General features: G+C 36.6%; 1 protein-coding gene across 3 annotated transcripts in view; it reads left to right on the forward strand.

Annotated features, from left to right (window-relative positions):
* Positions 1 to 21,672, forward strand: part of SRBD1 (S1 RNA binding domain 1) — a 123,987-nt gene that overhangs the window by 24,155 nt on the left and 78,160 nt on the right. For all 3 annotated transcript variants that reach the window (XM_083857835.1, XM_083857837.1, XM_083857836.1), the window contains 4 exons: positions 624 to 731; positions 7,270 to 7,427; positions 8,598 to 8,688; positions 9,727 to 9,834. In XM_083857835.1, coding sequence (XP_083713961.1) covers positions 624 to 731; positions 7,270 to 7,427; positions 8,598 to 8,688; positions 9,727 to 9,834 — 465 coding nt within the window. The remainder of the gene's footprint in view (positions 1 to 623; positions 732 to 7,269; positions 7,428 to 8,597; positions 8,689 to 9,726; positions 9,835 to 21,672) is intronic.

Genomic DNA, 21,672 nt, shown 5'->3' on the forward strand with positions numbered 1-21,672 from the left:
ATTAGTAACATGTAAAATAGAGAAACAATTTGTAAGTTTTTTTGCTTTTCTGGTTTAAAAACTGCTGCAAAATTAGTAAGAGTTCATTTAGAAATGGAATAGAGTTACTCATTGCATTCCAAATGAAATTTGAATTTGCTTTCATTTTTTGGCATTAGTTTAGCTCCTTAATCTCCATCTGGGCACAGTTGCCTTTTATCAGTTATTCTGCAGTGACAGTCACAGAGGGTGTTTAGTCATTTTTTCTAATGTATTGAGGAATAGCAAACAATGCAGCCCTAAAGGTAATAATGGAACCAAGTTCTTTGTTCGGTTGTAATAAGCTTTGACTTCTCAAAGTAGAGAATTTTTTTATGTTTTCTTTAAAGCATAAACCATAAAGCCTAATTGTGTTCTAATACCTAAAAGGAGGAAAGATAAGCCTGTTCCTTCTGTGATATTAAAACTATGAACAATTTCTCATTCCATTAATATTTGACTCATGATTTAGTTACCTAATTGTTGTAGTTATTCTGCAGTTTATAGGATTTAACAGTATAGAAGCCTTTCTGGAAAATTCCTTTTTTATCTATGTGTTTACATGTGTTCTTAAAATATTTCTTTTTTCTTCCAATCTGTTGCAGATGGAGACCAAAACAATTTTTAAAACCAGAATTTATGAGGCTACTACGGAGTTCTGTAGAGGATGCATATAAACGCCTTATATATCCTCTTCTCTGTAGGGAATTCAGGTGAGCCTGGAATAAATCTGTATTTTCATATTACTGATTTTTTTTCTAGCAATTCCCTCCCCAATGTTTTGTTACACTCTCATTTATCTATTTGAAAATATCAGCATGTTTCTAATCCTCTATGCTTACAGAAGTCTTGGTTCTATATATTTAATTTCTGACCCTATCCCGTTTAGGCTATAGTTGAGAAATGATCTTTCTGTGAAGACATTTTACATGTTTGTGCTATATACTCCTACATTTATCTAATAAAGTACAATTTCGTCATGATAGTGGTATCCTTATTCTTGTAATAGCATAAACCATGATGTCACTGAATTTTCCCGGCATCTCTTCATGTCACAGCAATTGTACTGTCAGTGACACTGCTCTGACTCACTCTTTTACCTGTCTAATGGAACTCAGCAAAGTATTGTTAGGGTTGGAAGCACCCCTTGTGTTTGCCAGCTGCATTTTGTGGCAAACTAGTTAGTCATAGTGTTAGTCTGATATTATTTTGTGAGTATCGTGATGTCTTTAGGGAAGTCAGTAAACTTATTATTGGTGATACTGTAGTAATGATGTCATTGGATATCATGTCACTTGTTAAGATCTGTAATATTGTACTAAATTTAAGGGAAATTTAAAATTTAGTATCAAATTAGCATGAATTAAATGCAGTTATCATGGTGTAGTATAAGAGTTTACTATACTCTTGTGGAAATTATGAAATGTATCAATTAAAAGCATTATCTTCTAATAGCTAACAGTATTTATGGTGTGATTTGAGGAGAAAAACTCCAAACACATATTTCATTCTACCAAGGCTATCTGATATGTGACCTATATGTTAATGCTTTTTTGAGATAGTTCAAAATGCAATTTATCAAAGAGACCCTGTTTCTTGGAACAAGAATGTTGAAATCACTTGTATCAAAATGACACTAGTATCTAAAATCAGCAACCACATTGTGGAATGTGTTTCTTCTGTACTTTCCTGGGTGTACTTTTGTGTTTGAATTGGAGTTGTTTTCCTGACACCTTTTGATGAACATCATTGCAAGAATGATCTGTGTTCTACCTCTCTGAAAAGAACCATCAGCTCAAGATTTTAACAGCATGGATTTCCAGTGGCTTTTGGGCTTCTTCACTACAGTATGTTGTTTGCTTATTGCTTTGCAAGCAAAATTGCTTCACCTCTTTTGATTAGTGAGCCTGTTTTTTGTTACTTAGAATTTCACAGATTTCTAAAAATACTGAGTTCCCTTGTTATTTTTGACCACAATAGATGTAGCTACTATAGCAGAGGCACTGTGTCTATTGTGGTCAATATGGTGAACATCTCATGGTGGAGAGTTCAATTGTTGACTTCTGTCACATGGGAGTGAAAATAGTTGTCATTCCTAGCCATCTCTACAGTCAACCTCTTTTAAAATAAAGAAAAAAGATCTACTTAGTGCGGTTTGGTTTTAAGAGAACTAAGCAGCCTGACATAGAGGTGCTTCAAGGCTCTTTTATTGTGTTTTTATTCAGTAGTTTCTATCACAGGACTGTTGTGGCCTGTGTTGTGTGTAACACTTTGAGAACTGCTGGAGCAGTAGGTTGCTGAGGTTTTCTGTTCTATTCATCAAAAGGGAAAAAAAAAGCTGCCTCCCTACTGCTTATTGGATGCAGCTCACAAGTAATCAATGAGAAGAGTACGAAGCTTGCTGCTGCTTCCTGAGGTGATGTCTGCTTAGGTTTTACTCTTTGTGATGGTGTTGCATGATTGGTGGAGTTCGGATAGGAAAATCTGAAACCTCTCCTGTAGAGAGGAACTCAAAGCACCTTACAGTATTCGGGTCCCTGACCACTTAACCCTTATCCTCTTCCTATTTTCCTTCCGGACACATGAGGAGCTGTTTTTTCTGACTCTTGCAAAGGGCTGCTAAAGTATTCAATACCTCCTTTTAGCATTTATATTTCCAAACCACCTCCTGCTGTTCTTTTTTCTTTTTATTATCATTAAATGTTGGAACAGAAAGTTTCCAAGGATGTATTGAAATTGCTGGTGCTTCTAGTGATCAGAAGAAGAATGAAACTTGCCAGCGAGACGATTACCTTATTTATTGTTTAATTTCCTTTCTTCCATTCTGTCAGATATAATTTCTTGAATCTGGTAGAATAATGTTGCTTTTGGCTCTTTGAAATACATTTTATCTTGTTGCAGTACTGCATGGAATGATTGTGTCAGGGATTCATGCAAGTGATGTGGTATGGACATATTTTTTAATGGATAATCCTTTCATAATTTTCCATGCTTTCTTGTAGAAAGTGCTTTCTTTCCTCTCTCTTCGGGGACACAAACGTTTCTCTGTATATCTTGTTTCACACCTGAAGCTAGTTTGCAGATATTTTTCCACAGAAATGATTGCATCTCAGACTCCACGTGGAAGTGGGTAATTTTAAATCTCAGTTTGAATACTAAATCTTGTAACATTGAATATAGAAACTAGTAGGTCATGATTAGGTTATTTGCTTTTATTACAATACACCTGTTAGTGATATACAGTCTGAGTGCTTTGTAGACTTCAAGGCTTGGACTCCTGACTTGATTGATATTTTTTCATTAAGTAGGAGCTGAAGAGTTTTGAGGTTTGTTTTGGGTGTTTTTTTCCAAAATAGACATTTTTCTTGCGTTTAGAGATGAGGAGTGCTCTCTGCCTTTTATCTCTGCCGTATTAATGAGAGCAGTTGTAAATTGGGGAAAAGCATGAAGCTGGATATCTTGCTATTTTGATGAAGCCAGTAACATACTGAAAAAGTGAAAGATACTAGATTGTTTTGGATACCTTGATGGTAATTTTTTTTGTTTGGTTTGCTTTGGTTTTGGTTTTTTTTTTTCAAAGGATCAAATGATTATACCAAGCTTGAAATTAAGGGCCACTGCTTCAGACAGTACATGATGTAATTGATACGAGTGTTGAGTAAGAGACGGAGAAAAAAGAGAAGATATTTGAAGTTTAAAAATACAGGATATTACCTAATAGGACATTCCCCCTGCACACCTGGCAATTTCAGTAACATTTCCTATTACTGCTAAAGTTATCTGCACCAATTTTAAACATGATTTCCATGAGGCTGACATAACTAATAGCATGTGTTTAGGAACAATTTTAATTCCTATACAGGTCTCCCTTCTTAGATGGACTGGCAGGAATTTGCAATGTGGGAGGACTTGGCCTTGTGGACAGCTGGGACCCTGTATCTTTGGGATAGATTGAGAGATGGAACTTGGCCTGTCTTTGTACAAAGCCTCTGATCCAAGGGCATTCCTTTCCCTTGTCTACAAGCCACTTTGAACCTTCATTTGCATGCATGAGTGACTGGTTGATTCTCTGTTATGTGTGTATATAGAAGATCCATGCTTCTGTGAGGCTGAGGTAGAGGTATTTGCTTTTGTTTTCTCTTGTCTCTCATAAGTGGCATCTAGCTGTTCTGTGTCTGGACTCTCCCTAGAAGAAGCTTGTTCCGTGGTTTAGATTATTTTTTCTTTAATTAGAGAAGGGAAAAAGAGGAGAAGGGTGCTGCAAGACTGAATGATCAAGAAATGGAATGGCAGCTGAAATGCAATGGAATGAATGTAAAATTATACTTTCAAGGGGAAGTAGTTATCTTTTTATAAGTAAGGCTCTGAGCTCTGAGCTATCCTGCCACAGGACAGGTGCTTTGGCACCATAGAAGGTAGCTCCACATGAATGTTAAGTGCTTGGACGATAAGATTATTTAGTTAAGGAATAAAGACAAAGAATCACTGATTTATTTGGCCTGTATTTGGGATATTGTTGTCCATTTTGATACTCTGATGTGGGGAGGGGGGTAAGAAGTAGGCAAACAATTCACTGGAACTGGAAAAGGCCAGTGAAGGGGAATGAAGAATGAAATAATTTCTCTGGAAAGACAAAAAATGGCTACACTATGACTTCAACTTAGAAAAGGGATGACTGAGAGATAAATTATGTGTGAAGAATGGAACGAGGTTTTTAGGGATAAATTTTTCCTCCCCTCTGTTGCATTGCACAACAGCCTGTCCCTGAGAGCAACCTGTGCCATCAGGGCCCAGTGCACTCTGCTGATAAAGGTGGGGAGATGGGTTCCTGTTTGGAAATCCAAGTGCTGTTTATTATTAGGGCATGAATTTTGGGTACAGCCTCAAATATATTCCAGGGATGAGAGCCAAAATGGAGCCAAGGATCCAGGGTTATATACCAGATAAAAGATATATAGGTCCAATATGGATGGGGAAAAATGGTGCAAAGGGGTGCCCAGGAACTGGGGGGACTAATAGGATCAGAGGGGTGTGGTGCTGCAGCAAAAATAACCCAAGGGAAGGAAGAGCATTCTAGGAGGGGTGCATATATGGTGAATGGGGGCTGGACAGGATGACATAAATTGACAAACCAATGGAACACTGAAACCTAAGAAATATTAACATGTGGCTGCAAAGGCCCATGGGAGGAAGGTTATCCTTTAATCTCAAAGGATGTCTCTCCTGGTGGCTGGCCCCTGGGCCTCCACGTTCCTCCAGTATAAGGCTCAGGGGACCAGAATGAAAAGAAGCAGTTTCCAACCAAAAGGTGGCAGCTATTTACGCAGTTTGTGATGGACCTGCAAAACTCACTGCCAGCAGACTCAGTGGATGAAAGAAATATATCTGTCTTCAGGAGGAGATTGAATACTTGAGCAAGAGCTCTATTACAAGCTAGTAAAGAGACAAATCATGTCAAGCCCAGGAAATACTCTGGAAGCTGTTGAAAGCTAGAACAAGATTATGGGACAGGTGCTAGTGCTGCTCTATCAGCTGCTTAGGCAACTGCTTGGAGACAGAATACTGGGATAGAAGGACAATTTAGCTGAACTGGTGCAGCCCATCGTGCATTTGGTCATGATACACAGACTATCTGCTCTTCACTGAGGGCACATTAGAACTGCTAAGGAGCCTTGTATTGTATGCCCTTCACCATCTCAGTTTAAATTGTCTGTGATAATCTCATCTACTTCATACAGAAACAAAGAGCACATGGATAAAAGGGAGCCTTTTGCTGTTGCACATTTCCTTAGGAAATGTTCAATCAGCAATGTATGAAAGAGGATCTAGACCTCTTCTAGACTACAAATGAGAGATGATGAGGACTTACTAGTTCTTTCTGTACCACTGTGGGATGAGACAGGGCTGAGCTGGGTGATTGGTTGGATCCTGGGCAAATTGAAGTCAGGCTTTTGAGTTCTTCCACAACCAAAAATTGCTCAGAACAGCTTCATGTTCCATCATGTCAAATAGCCCTTATGAGGGTTGTCTTTGAACTATTTGTAACCTACTTGTGCCATGCATTGATTGACCTAAACAACCTGAGTAATTTTCTATGTCCCATTCTCATAGGGTTACTTAATTGTAATCAAGGGTTTTTTTGTTCTGTAGAAATAAACCCAGATAGTGGAGTTTTTTTCAGATAGGCAAAAAGAAAAGGAGAATAAGGGCACAGGCTACCTTTAAATGAAGGCTTTACTGGATTGCTTTTGACTCCCTAATTACTGGAGTTACTGATAATGTAATGCGTATGCAAGTGGTAATGAGTACCTGCAAAGAAAAGGAAATCAGAGAGGTGATGAGTATTTTTGTACCTATTATTCTTTAGGTTTTGTTGTTCTTTAAAAAAAGTGCTATACCATAACCAAAATACTTGTCCTTGTCAGTCATTGTCTTTCTGGCCACATCTGACAAGTAAGACATTGTGCATCTTTTACATCTTTGCTCAACAAGACTAATTTTTTTTCTTGTGACACTTCGCAAGTGTTTGTGCTTCAAGTCATCTAAGCCAATCCTTGCTGCACTACCTCACTTCTCTCTGTTGAAGAACATAACTTGGAAAAGAAAGGGAACACTGTGGGCCCAGCAGCTTTCTAGTTTGGTTCTGCGGAATCAGAATACCCTCCAAGAAAAAGCTCAAGTCTTCATGCTTCTATGATGTCTGTTAAATTAAGTAATCCAAAGATAAAATTAAATCTATGCCTCAGGAGTCATAGTGTGTTAGCAATTGATTGGAGGGACTCTTCCAGTTTCCCTCTGGTACCTCTCAGTGTAAACCATCATCCTTTTTTTGCTAAGTTGTGATTTTTCTTTAGAACTGTGAAATTATGATGAGTTTGATCTATGCCTCCTTCAAATCCACTCTTCTTTACAATTAATATCAGCTTTGAAAGGAAGCTGTTCTTTGCTCAGAATTACAAGTTGATGTTTGAATAGTAGTTGGTGGGTGTATGTTCTTACAAGTGTTTCTCTTGTACTTTTTATATTGAGTGACTTTCTTAGAACAAGAATGAGATGATGAGATGATATATAGCGGATCATTTTGAAAAAGGTGTCAACAACTTGATTTGAAATGTAACATTCAATTAAACATGATGGAAACATGTTTGGGAAAAGCCTTACTACTTTGGAACAATTAATGTATTTGAAAGCTAATTGAAAGAAAGAAATTGGCTTTTTTTTTTTTTTTTCTTTTATTTCCATCTTTCTAAGATCCAAGTTGACATCTGATGCAGAGAAGGAGTCCGTGATGATGTTTGGGAGAAATCTCCGTCAGCTGCTTCTGACCAGCCCTGTGAGGGGCCGTGCTTTGATGGGAGTAGATCCTGGCTACAAACATGGCTGCAAGTTGGCAATTATTTCACCAACCAGTGAGTTTCAATTCCAAACATTTTTATATTTTTGGAAGGCCTGATAAAAATGCATTCATTTAGAGTAAAGATCTACTTTTTTTTTTTTTTTTTTTTTTTTTTTTTTTTTTTTTTGGTGAAGCTTTTAGTGTTTCCACACATCCTGTTGTATAAATTCCTTTCTTCAGCTGGCTTATGGTTGAGTTTCTGGCACCTGGATTCCACTGACTTCTTTGGCATTATTACTGCTCTCTTAAATAGAATTTAAAATGCCTTCTGCCTTCCTGAATACTGGTTCAAATGATTGTGCCCCTTAGTAGTCAGCAAAGAGAACACCTGGCATTTTTATTGTTTAACAAAGAATTTGAATTTAAATACTTTCTATAATATTGCTTTTTTCATGGCTAATATCTTGGACATCTGGACACTTTTTCAGCTCTTTTTGTTTAGTAGTATGTGTGTTAATGTAAGAAGTCAGAAGCATTGTTTTTGCAAAACTCCTTAGTTCACACATAGAACAGAGCCTTTCCACTTCATCCTAGTCTATTCAGGAGATACACACCTCTTTAGGCCTATGCAAAAACTATTTGTTTTCCTTTTATTTTACTGTTGCTTTTTGCCTGAGAATATATCCAGCCCTAGAAAGGTATGTTCTTTAGAAGGCAATCAAGGTGAGGCAAATGATTATGAGTTGTCATTGCACCATTAGCTATCAGTACTAGTTAATACAGTTCTTTCCAAATGTGATAGATGGGCTGATGACAAGAGCTAGCACTGGAATTCTACAGCTCCTGTACTGCAAGTGCTTAGTCTTTCTAATTTTCATCACTCTTTACTGGATTTGTAAATTGTACTACACTAGAACAATAAATCTTTTATAGTAAATTGCTCTTTTCCCCTGTGATATAATACATTATATTTGCTAATAGGTTGAGATACTCATTTACTTGTTATGTGAATATGTCTTCGGGAAACTACAGAATGTATTAACTTGTTTTTCTTTGCCAGCCAAAGTATTCTTGTCCTCTATGCCCACCATACATTTCTTCTAAATGGATGTAAAGATCAAAGGGAAAGATGGCTTATTAAGAATCTTTCTTTGTGAATCATCAAATTAATCTCAGTAGTTCTGCAGGATATAGCCTTTGGACTTTTTGGGTTTCATCAAATGGCTTTGCCTTTTGTTCTTAGGTCAGATACTCCATACTGATGTAGTTTACTTGCATTCTGGTCAAGGATTTCGTGAAGCCGAGAAGATAAAGAGGCTTCTGCTACAGTACAAGTATGCTAAAGAAACTTCCATTTATAGCTCTTTCTTACTAAACTAAATAAAAATCTTCACTATAGAAATACTTGATTTTGAGTGCAATAAGAATTCTACTGATTTAACTGGAGGTTTATTTTCTTTAGTTTAGAGCTTGCTTTTTCTTTTGTGCTCATGGTTTTGCAGTACATGTATGTTAGCACATGAAATCAAGCCATGGCTATGAGTACAGCTGCATGCATGAATGTATCCCCATAAACTCTGTTAATCTATTTATTTTTGGGAATAGAAATTAGCATTCAGCTAAGAAATAAATTAAGCCTTCCTCTCCTTACCCCCCACAACCTCCATATCACTCATCAGTGTTTGCTTGTTCAAAAAGCTGCATAAGGTTGTGGTAGAATTTTGTCAAGCAAAGGAAATCCTGCAAAGGTAGATCTCCAAATGGAATTACAAACAGGGGCAGCATGATTAAAGGTTTATGTCCAACTATGTCTGTGGACAGACATCTGGACTACTGAGTCAGCTGCTGAATTGCCACAGCATACAGTTCAGTTTGTCTGTAAGCATTAGATTGGCTTTAAACAAGTTGATTTGGTGACTGACCGGCTGTGGTATGGGCAGTCAGAGGGAATGACCTTGCAAGCTGTTGGAAACTATGATATTCCCATTAAAGAATCAAGATGCTGATTGCTTTGGCTTCTGCTCTTTTTCATGACTCATACCAGATGAGGGAAATATGAGGTGAAAGTGTTTGAGGACTATAAATAACATTCCATTTTTTAATATGAAGTATCATTTTTGGATTTTCTGCTCACGTTACCACTGTACAATCCCATTGCAAATAAGTGAAAAGTTTTGACTGACTTCATGAACTGTCACATTGAAAATCTGCTAAACACAACATGATGCTTCTAGGAATGTTTTCTCATTATATGTGGGCCTTGTGTTATCTAAAATCAGATGTAATGGTCATTGTGGTGGATTGAATACTATGCATGAAAAGGTATGAGAATATTTAAGAATAATTGTTTGGTTTTTTTAACCCGCACAAAGCTGCAGCACTGTTGTGATTGGCAATGGCACGGCCTGCAGAGAAACTGAAGCTTATTTTGCTGACTTAATTATGAAGAAATATTTTGCACCACTGGATGTTGTTTACTGGTAAGATCCCTTTGCTGGGATATGATTCATTTGTTCAGCGTATTTTAATTTAACAGGTAGTTTTAATTCTTGAAGTATTTCTTTTTGCTGCCTTGTATTTGAGAGTGTATTTGAGTCAAGCTTGAACCCAATGTTCTAGCCAAAGAAAACTGGCAATAGCTCTTTGAAGGATGACAGTAGTTATTCTGAGTCAGTAAGAGAGACTCACTGAAGCATTTTATTTTTTCTTCCTGAGGTTCACTCTGTTGCTATTGTCATTGTAACAAAGTATGCAAGAATAGCAACACTAACAGCTAAGGATCCCTTTGGCATCCTGTATTTATTTCTTCATAAATGAGGTTTAAGTGCACGTGATAAAGCTTCTGTTGTCTGACTGATGTATGGAATGCTTGCTAATCCTATGGGAATTAAATGATCTGGAAATAAGTACTGTGTTAATACCAAGTGGAGAGTAGTGAAGATACTTATCCTTTTCAGACTTCAAATTTTATCCATTAGTTTGTTGAATTTAAACTAAAGTATTCTTCTGTTGGTTTGGATGGAAACTGTATTTTATATCACTTTCTTTTCTACCATGCAGAACTGCAGAACTCCTCTCTATTTTTTAATTCTCACCTTTATTTTTTCTAAAGCATTTGGATTGTCTTTTGTGCTGACATTTAACAGCAGTATTTAGTTTTTGCTGTCTCAGCATACTGAAATAAGTTTTCTATATTTTTAAGAATGTTATGGCCTTTTGCTGTTCAATCTACATTTAAATACATTTAAAGGTGCCTTTTTTCATAAATTAGGAAGTGGCCTTACAGATATGTTCAAAATGTGTTATTTCTACTAACTTATAATGTGATTGCTTGTTCTTTGTTACTAAGATTCCCAAGTGAATTTACGCAAGATTCTGTTCTTAAATCACTCTTTTATTCCAGAGGGTATAGTAAAGGCTTTCTAATTGTAATTATTTGCAAAGGGAAGAGGCTATTCAAGCTTCTGAAAAATCAGGCATCCTCTTTACTGAATTCAATGCACAAACAGTGAATGTTTTCAACTGCAGAGAGTGCAAAACACTTCATACTGTGTGGGTTTTGGCAAATGCTTAATTTCACTATTGTTCGCTTAATGTAGCTTAAAAATCCATTATATTGCTATGAGCACTTTGTCTGAAATAGTGGTTTTGTTTATTGATCATATACTAGTTCACACATAAAAATTTATTTATGTAACACTGTGATTGTTTTTCTCACTGTGTTTACCCCTTCTGATTTAATATTTTCTCACTGTTTGTAGTTCAAGATGACGACATTTTCAAAGCAGTACTTAAGTTACCAAGTTTTTGCAACTGATGAAGGCTCTCGTGTCGCAGGAATTAATATAAATGCTGTAAGGCAAAAGTCAGGTCAACAAGTTTGTTGCTTTCTCTAGTCATGACCAATAATTTTTTTAACCTTTCACTTTCTCCAAAACTTCTGGTATTTGTAGCAAAAATCTATAACTGCAGATGTTTAACTTGACATGTTATATCCTGAAAATTAGCATAATGAAAAACATTTTTATTTATATATTTATATATTTCTATTGTTAATGGTTTTCTTGTGTTGTGCTCATATGGCAAAGAGCTAGTCCGTATTTGAAAATTTGTGTGCAGAGGTACTGCATGTTAAAGCAAAGTGATTTTTTGTACTTCATGCTATAGGTGACATCTGGGACTCTTGAACTTTGTGTACTGCTGTCTCTGTGTGCATTTATGTATGCAGGTTTATAGACAGGCTACATTTGCAATGCTTGTGTCTCTTCACATTTTGTCAGTCTGTACTGAGGTTTTTCATAAGAATCAGGGTTCCCATAAATCCCTTTCTGATAAACTAGTTTCATGTGCATCTCATTGCTTTATTCAGTGTTTGGGTTTCCAAGCCATGCTGCTGAATCCTACAAGGTAGCTAGTTTTTCCTTTCTAGCTCCAGAAAGCATTAATCTCCGTGGTATTTCTTAGTAGCAGAAAGGAAGGATGAGTCCACCATCCAGCCCCTGCCTCTGGTAATCCAGCAAAATGCCTGGAATTTATGTCAGTCTGAGTTAAAAAATGTGATACTTGCTAAATGAGGAGCAATTAGTACAGTGTTACTGTTTGAGCAATAGGTGACAGTAGGTGTATATCAGGATAACTGCTGTACCTTTTGGGGAGAACTGTGAAAGGTGACTTGGAAGAAAATGCTCTGCTGATCCTCTTCTTTTTAAATAGTCAAGTCCTCCAGAGTATGTGCTTTCAGATCACAAACAGCTTTTCTACTTCCATGTTCAAAGTCCTCCCTAGATTAGGTTGTTTTCTCATCATAGGCTTTTTTTAAAAGTATGAGGACTTTGTTTATACATCAGCTGAATACAGATCTCTCATCAGTTCTGTGGAAACCTATGTAAGCTTTTGGATGAAGTGAAGTTTATGAATTATTTTTCAGTTAAAATCTGTAAGAAATAATTTCAGCCATTGTTGGAACAGTTAATTCTTAAAGAAGGCCTGCTTCAGCAGGTTGCAATAGTAAAGAATAGATTTGCTAATCAACAGTGTTTGAACTGTGGGGAAAACAAAGCAACAAAGAATCCCAAACAAAACAACCTAAACTCCCTAAAACAAACCCCCCCATCCAGTACTTGAACTGTAACAGAATGAGTCAATTGCATTTTATGTGATACCATTTCCCAAGCCTTCAGCTTCTCACGAGGATGCACTGCATCAAGGTGGAAATCCTTGCCCAGAAAAACAGAGCTCAGGTCATTGTTGTGTGAAAGTTTTACAGAATTACTGGTTATATCTGCATTGAAATTTTTTTTTCCTTAAAGGAGTCCAAATATAAAGGGGCTTACCAAAAGAGGTTACATTTTTTTAATAGTGCTTTAAAAGCAAAATACTCAACATAAGCTGTTGTTCAGAAAGGTGTCCGATGGGGAGGTACTACAGACTTCAGCTTCCTTGGAAAATATTAGCAGTGGAGAATAGGATCAGGAATGATTAGAAAAAAATAAAAATGTGTTTACACTTTCCTGTCCAGTTCATCATATAGAGCTTGGAATCATGCATTTACAGGAAAATGAGACAATAATAGAATATGTAATTTCAGAAATTACACAAATAGTGGAGGCTGAAGATAATATATGACAAGCAAGTGATTAAAATAAAAAATACTCGGCAATGGTAAACATGAACTGCACAGAGTTTTACTGAAGTTTCCCAAAGAGAAGACAAATCAGTGAAGACAGTAGTAGGAAATGAGGCATATGGCATGATTTTTCATGTGGCTTTAAAGCCTGTCTGGACTCAGCTTGACAGTTTTTGATTTAAAGCAAATATTTTTCACTATTTTTGTAACTAACGTGCTTTCAGATAGCTACATCCAACCTAAATAACTACAGGACTTTCTTTTCTTTTTTTTTTTTTTAATGTAGTTTCCCTTTTAGAGCTGTGTTTATTGACTTAGATTAGGATTGGACTAGAGCCAGGGACAGTCATATCTAGTCTTTGGGTTTTTTGTTACAAATCAGTTTTTGTTACAAGGTTCAATAAATATTCTTGATTATTTATGTTAGTTCTATTGTGAGTTCTTGCCAAAGATACATTGTATTATAACCAAAACAGATGTTCTAGTTTAGACAAGTGTATTTGTTTTAACAGGACCAGAAATGTAAATGAAACAACATTGTGTTCAGTATTAACATGGCAGATGATGAACTTTTAGGATTTCATTGGCCTTTTTGGATTAAATTAACATCTTGAAAAAATATTTCAGGAATCTGTTTTTCTTTGATTGCTGTCAGTTTGAGGCATCTTGGAAATGAAAGCTATCTGAATGACAGGTGAACTATGCTAAAGCAAGACAAGACAAACAGCTCTATCTTTGTATTTGGCAAAATCAAATCACAATTTCTCTTTCAGCCTCAATGGTTTTGTTGTCACAATTCTTACTGGTCTGACTTTTCTTATGTGCTTGCTGCATTAATGCACACTCAGAATAAAGTATTTCAGCTTGTATTAAAAAGAAAGTTTGATAAGTGTCAGGAATTGTTAATTGTTTTCAACATGCAGCATAGAATGCAGCCAGGCAAGTGTATTTTTTGTTGTTGTTTAGATTGGTTGGTGTTTAATTTCTGTCTACTTGGTTTTAAACTTGACGCAAAATCCTTTTCTGCCACTTACAGAAGAATCATTTCTTACTCTCAAGACTTTATAAGCGGTGTAATTAATAATTTACTGCTGTTTAAGTTCAAACACTTCTGTACTGTGACAAATAGGAGAAAGTCTGTAATGTCTTGTAAAGTTCTCATTGGGTTTTCTTTAATGTTTAAATTGTCTGCTTTAGAATACTTAGAAATGTTCTGCTAAGGTAGAATAGGACTGTAATACCTTTTGAAGTTGGACCTTGGTGGCAAGAAATTGATTTAGACATGTTTGTTCTACGGGATTTTAGGTCCGCTTGTATTTTATAGGTGTCTGCACATGCTTTAAATATCCTTTTCAATTTAAATGTGTGTTTTATGTTGTTGAATATCTGCATTATGCTCTCTCAGCTTTAACAAATGCCACTTTCAAGTTCCATGCCTCTACATTTCTAATGTTACACTAGCTTAATTCCCATTACTTTTCTGCTTCATAGCACTCGCAGTTTGAAAGGGAACTAACATTCGGGTTCACATTATGATAATTAGGTTTCAAAGCAGTGTGGGGGGATTAAGATGTCTGAAGTCTAGTTGCCGAATAAAGTTCAGAACTACTTGTAAAACTTGTTTGAGTGGTTAACAGAAGTGGTTTTATTTATTCAGTGCTCATGCAGCATTAATCCGCATTTCATCAGGTACCCACAGTGCTGTAACTCTAGATATGACCCTGGGACTTAATTTACCCCATCTCAGTTTTCCTTATTAATGTGCCATGAAAGAGGTACATGAAAGATAGCCAGCTTCAAAGCACCTTTTCAAATAAAGTGGTTGATATGAATCCTCTGGTATTTAACACTGTCTGTCAAATGTTTCAGCTGGTTTGCATCCTTTTACAAGCTATTGCTTGCTGCACTAATGCAGTTGTTTCAAGTCTCTTGAGAGTATGAAGGGGGGTAGGGATATGGGAAACTTTATTCCTATTTCTTTTTGATTGTGTTTCCTTTAAGCTGTTATTTTTGCCTGTTAAGCGATATAACTCTCATGATGACACATTTATGTACGCACACCTACACACCTTAGGTCATTAGTTGTCTGATCCAGAAGGTGGAAAGTAGTTTGGAAAGTTTTGGCTAAAGGAATACATATTCAGCAGAAACAATGCACACATCTAAAATGTGCAGTGAGGAACCTTTGTTCTGCTTTTGTCTCTTTCAAGCTCTACTGGAGTCACAAGAAGTCCTAAACAATGAAGAAACTACTTTGAAGAACAAACAGGTTTAAAATGTGTGTGAAGAAGACATAGTCAATGAAAACTTTAAATTATTTAGTGATTTCTAGCCAAACTGTCTTTTGTCCCCTATGTAAAAGTTATGTTCTGCTGTGATTATTTACTACAGCTGAATGATCATGCATACTTCAAATGAAAAATCATTTGGCATGTACTTATATCTAGAGGAGACAGTCCTGTAAGTTGGAACCTCACTCCGCACAGAGATGACTTCCTCCTGCTACGCTTGGTTGTTCATAACTTGGGTATCAATTTATCTGTTGTTCAATATAACGTGGATGGAAACAAGTGTCTTCATTTCAAATAAGATCCAGTGCTTGTTCCTGGTGTATCCATAGACTGGTATCTATGTTGGGCTGGACCCATACTATATTCAAAATGGGAAATCCAGAGGTCATCTTTGCCTTTGAAGCAAGGATTCCCCTCTGCCCGGGCTGTAGCTGCCCATAGCATCTCTAGCTGTGTTTTCCTGAGGGAAGGGAAGGAAATGTGTAAGCACTGAAGTTGTGGTCAGGCAGGTGAAATAGGAGACAGTAACTTCTGGCTTGCATAGCATGAATTTGAAACTTTTTGAAGCAAACTGTATAAATGATACACTTGACAATTATGAGCTTCTCTTTGATATTTCAGAGAAAAAATACATCGTTTTTGGGATGAGAAAAGGACTAATTGGAAGTATTTGAATGTAGTTAAAGAGATTAATTCCTTTAAGTTCAGAAAAAGAATAAGTTGCATATGGAGTCTAGATTTCAGCAATGTGAAGGCAGGGGGTCAGGAAGCAAATGTTACTAGTGAAAGAAATCTAAATCTTAAGGAAAAAGTACATTTTTCCAGAACACTGCAACATGTCATTTGACTTGTGTCCAAGGGAATCTGTGGTAAAACAGTCTGTGGGGAGAGAGGAAAGTTTTGTGCAACTTCCCTTCTGTGTTTTCTCTTTCTGGGAGTTTTTAAAAGTTATGCATTCTCAATATGTAAATCTCTTCAGGCCTATAAGGGATATTAAACAGATAGAAGAAAGGGAAGATTTTTAGGATGAAAAGCCAATAAATGTGTGACAGTGTGTCTAAGGGCAGTAATGCATTATCTTCAGTTAGAAATGTACTGATTTCAAATATACTTTTGCAAATTAGATAATTACAGTGAGAAATTGAACATGATAAGTTCTTTCCCTTCTTTGTTTTCTCACTGAGAAGATATTTATATTTAGGATTGCATAATGAATTCTCTACTTTCAATTTTATGTGCCACACTGAGCAGTAATTTGAACACAGGCTGTTTTCTTGTATATCTTTGTTATTTTCAGATTAATTAAACATCTTAATCAGCTAGAACTCATCTGGTATTGCAGGACAGCATAAGTCAGGTGAAAAGGAAAAACCCTGCAAGAATATTTGCAAACACAAAACAAGAAGTTATTGGAAAGGTAAGAGGTTATTGAGAAACACCAGAGAAAGAAGATGCAGTGAGCAAGACCTACCATTTCTGCACAGTGTGCCTATCAGGTCCCCTGAAGGCAGTTTTGGCACGTGTATTGCATGCAGTATGCTTGTAGAGCTGGACTAGGAGTTTCCCTAAAACTCAATTAAGACAAAATCAGATTTAGTCTTAATTTAAATGTACAGCCCAGGACTAGTAAAACTATACTGTGAGTAGGGGGTTTTATCTTTTGGGTGTGTTTGACTTCATTAGTAGAAGTCTTTAAAACCATCACTTCACATTGTGTTCTGGTCAGTGTTTACAATGTAATCTCCTTTCTTAAGGGCTTTCTGTGATAATAAATTCCTCTGGCCTAAGGTCTCTCATTCAAGGCTATTTCCAAAGCCTAGAAATAAAAAACGTTTTTATAAATTTAAGGAATGTGACTAAATCTGAAATTTCCTAGATTGCTCCAGTCAAACAAAGAAGAGCAACAAAGATGGTGAAGTGCCTTGAGGGGAAGCCATATGAAAAACAGCTGAGGTCACTTGGTCTGTTCAGCCTGGAGGAGACTGAGGGGAGACCTCACTGCAGTTATAACTTGCTCATGAGGGGAAGAGGAGGGACAAGTACTGATGTCTTCACTCTCATGACCAGTGACAGGACTTGAGGAAATGACCCAAAGCTGAGCTGGGAGGTTCAGGTTGGATATTAGGGAAAAGGTTCTTCACCCAGAGGGTGTTTGGGCACTGGAACAGGCTCCTCAGGGAATGGTCAGAGCATCAAGCCTGACAGAGTTCAAGACATGTTTGGACAATACTCTCAAGCACATGGTGGGACTCTTGAGGATGGTTCTGTGCGGAGCTGGCAGTAGGACTTGATGATTTTTGCAGGTCCCTGTCAACTCAGGTTATTCTGTGTAAGAAAACTAGTTAATTTCTGTGTCTGATATTTCTGAGGAGGCAAGTTACATAACAGGACAAAATGAAGCTTTTTATTTCAGACTAAAGTGATTTTGATTATTATTTAATGTGGTTACAACTTTTGAAGTTTTTCTGTGCTTTTTGGTCAACACCACAAAGTTCTTACAAAGTTTAATATCGTAGAGAGAAAGCTCTTATTTAGCAGAATGAACATAACACAAGGCAATAGTATAAAATGCCCGCTTCTTCCATAATTGCTGTGTTTATTTGGTTCAACATTGTTTTTCTCTCGAGAGTTACCAAACCAAGAATTAATATGTTTGCAGTATGAGTAGAGATACCAAAGGATGGAACTTTAAAATCACTGTGAAAGGCTGTGTGCATGTCTCAGCACTGTGTGCCACCTTGTACTTCTTGGCAGCAGAAGGCAAGAAGTCTTTTGTTAAAGAGATGTCTGAATGGTTGCCAGGGTCAAGGAATGGCTCAAGGTATGCAAGAAGCTTGAGGAAGTGGTGTAGAGAGAATGAATGCAGTCAGGGAATAAGGGGCAGGGTGCTTTGAAGGTGCTTCCTCTAGGCAGACACACTAAAGTACAGCCTGTGGTAACTTTGAACAGCTGTGACCTTATTTGAGCTGTGCCTGTTCAGCAGGTTATGTCAAGAGAAATTTCCCATTCCTTTTCTCTGGTCATTTGTGAGCATGAATGGGCAGTGTTCAGTCCAAGCTTAAAATTGAGGTTTGGACTTCAGCTGAAAAATGTGACGTAATGACATAATATTGCTTCTCAGACTGAGCATTGGGGAAGACTCCTAAGAGCTGCACATAGGAATTGTTTTTCAATACTATGTTTATTAATTTCTTTCTAAGCTGGAGTGAGCTCAATACCCTTATTTCATATATTTCCAGAGTGTGTTTGAAAATGCTGTCTCTTCATTAAAAGGCATGGAAGATTAGGATTTGATCCATTAGTGTGAGGTAACACATGAAAAAAATGGGTGAAGCTTTAATAATTCAAGCCTTAATTGTTCCATACTTGGTATTGATACTGATTTCAAACAAACCAAAAAAGCTTAGGCTTTCAGGTAAGCTGCTGCAGCAGCTTTTAAGAGCTTCCAAAATGAGCTTGTATGGTTCTGTAGTTTCAGGTGGCTTTTTTTTCTTTGAAGTAACGTGTGTGGTCAACCTCAGTTTCTGTCGTAGTAGAAATGGAATGTAGTCAAATTTGGATGTTACTGATAGAACAGATTGAGAGAAAGTGACAAAGCTGAATAATGATGGTTTTTTGATGTATTTTTGATTTGCAGATCATTGAAATTTACTGATGGCAGTGTAAAAAAAATCACTCCAGAGATTGTAAGCCTACTTGCAGTGGGCTGTGCTCTTCCATGATACATTTTAAATGTCTTGGAAATAGCTGTGAACCACAGGTTGAAAACCATTGGGTTTAGACCTGAAAATAACAGAAAGTACAATTTATTTTAAATTGAAAATAAACTAGAAATCTATTAAAATAGATTAAATTCTCCTTCTTATTTGTATTTGCAGAACTTTAATTATGGAAAATTGGGGTGTGGTTCTTGTTACCCATATGTGCATTTTAAGCTCCTGGTCTTCACCCATTGCCTAGATGAAATAGAATTGCTCCACACTAGTATGGTATTGTCATACTAACAACAAAATATTTGATACTGAAAGTGAACATAAATTAAAATCATTAAAATGTTAATTTTTGTTTTGTCAATATGCCCTTTCTAAAATAAATGATGCTTGTGGCATTTGGGATATTACTCTATTAATCCTTCTTATATGTAAGAGACATATGTGTGTTTTAAGTGATTGTGTCATGAAATAGCTATTGGTAATTGGCAGTTGGTACATTTTCACTACTAAAGATTGAGAAACTTCGTTTAGGCTCCTTACTATGTAAAGAAGTGCCAATGGGAGTTATTTGTGAAATCCTGTCAGGAGTTAATTTAAAACGGAAGCATACAAATATAATGTGATTAATAGTGAGAGCATCCAGATTAAAATTATATAAATACAAGATGTTTTCTAATGTACTAAGACTGAGTATTGAGTCTTAGACAAAACACTATCCAATATACAACCGGCTCTGATTGTATATTGGATAGTGTTCTGTCTTCAAGTAGACATTCTGTAAGAACCGAATGGGGAAGTAAGCATTTTTCCATTTGTGTGAGTTTGCCAGTAATATGTTTTTACTTAAACTGAGATTCTGCCAAACTTCATACCTATTCATTTGTAAAACCACATTTACTGTTCTGCATTTCAGTTCTTACTGGGTATCCTTTATTGTTGTGAGATGTGATATATGGATTTACTTATTTATTTAAACTTACTGTGCTATTATCCTTGATACTGATAGCAGAAGCTTAGAATAGGCACTTAGATTACATTCAGCTGCCAAACATTAGATACCTTAATTTCAGTGTCTTTTAACTGTCAGAGGTACCTTAGGGATGAAATTTTTCATCCTAAGTCATAAATGATCTCATTAGTGGAGAAAATTTTCTTTATTCTTTGAATTATAAATACTGTTGAGATTTTGTGAAAATGAAACCATGTGGGCAGATCCTAAGTTTAGGTAGAAATCTCTCTCAAAAATGTTTTCAGGGTTTTTTTTAGTAGTAAATCTCAGGAAATTGCCTTCTGTATTGCTAACAAGTTCCCCCAGGAGAGCAACTGGTTCAACCTTTGATTTAAACCCCAAAACGACAAAATGTCTTGGATTTTAGGAAGATTTGAAAATTGAACATTTATGACCTCTAGGTGTCTGAGAGCCCAAGAGTCTTCCAGGACTGAAAAGCAAACGCAACATGTCTGTCAGTAAAGCAAGAACTCCTTCCCTCTACAGTTACCTGAAATTGCAGTTCCTCTTCCTGATTTCAGACTGATGGCTCTTAGAGGCTGTTGGCAGTGCAGGAGTGAGTGCTGCCCAGGTTGCACTTTGCCTCGGAGTAGTTTTGTGTGGTGCTGAAACTGGGGGTTATGCTTGCCTGGACTCATTTAACTTTTCTGATCAACAAAGTGCATGGCAGTCTTAAGAGCTCCATGAATGACATTGAAAGAAGGCACAGCAACAGGAGATAGTTCAGCACACTTCTGCTTTTTTCAGAACATGAGAGGCAGAGAATATAGACATGCTGTGTGTCTCAAAGGGAGTTTGAGTAGGTTATTTCAGCTTGAAAAGGGATTAGACTTAGATGACTGCAGTGTTGTGTGGTTGAAACTGAAGGTGCCTATTGAGGATAATTCCTTTCTATAACTGAATCCCAGCAGTCTTGTCAATGATGAGTAAGTGGAGAGAGGGACAAATGATCTATTTGTCATGGTGAGTGATAAGGAGGCGAGAAAGTGCTCCTGAAAGAAGACATCAAAATGCACAAGCTGCATGAAGCATCTTCTTCAGTACCTGCCCCTCCTGCTGCAACAATGAGCAAGTGCAGGGAGAGAGCAGAGGAGAGAGTGATTTTGGCTTTCTTCTTCCTTTTCAGTTTTGGGGGCAGATTGGTGTTGCTTGGGTGACTCCATGCACAGTTGTAAATGTAATCACGTCCATCTAGAAATTCTGCATGTTTAGGCATTTTCCTTTCCTTATAATACCTAATGCTCCTGAAAATAAATTCGTTGGTCATAGAGAAATAACATTTTTGCTTTAATCCTATTAGCCATTGCAACTACTATCAGTTTCTAATTAAATCAGATTTTTTTATGTAGCAGCAAATACTATTCAAACAGCTCAGCTGTCTGTGGATGTTTCTAAATAAAAAGCCTGGAGACGTGGGCGATGATGTCTGTCTATAAGCAGTTATAGTTATTGCTTATAATAAATTGGCTTTTCACATAAAACTTCTCTCTCAAAGCTAATTAACTTTTATATTTTCTGAAACTTCTTTGGCAACCAAGGCAGCATGCCTACTGCCTGTTCAGTTCTTTTATTAGGTTGAACTAGAAGTAACATTAGGTTGAACTAGAAGTAACATTTAGACAGAATACATTTTGACATTTGAATTTGATGTAAATGTTTCAGGGAAACATGCATCCTCT

The sequence above is a fragment of the Zosterops lateralis genome, assembly GCF_965231275.1.
Source record: "Zosterops lateralis genome assembly, chromosome: 3".
Classification (NCBI taxonomy): Eukaryota; Metazoa; Chordata; class Aves; order Passeriformes; family Zosteropidae; genus Zosterops; species Zosterops lateralis.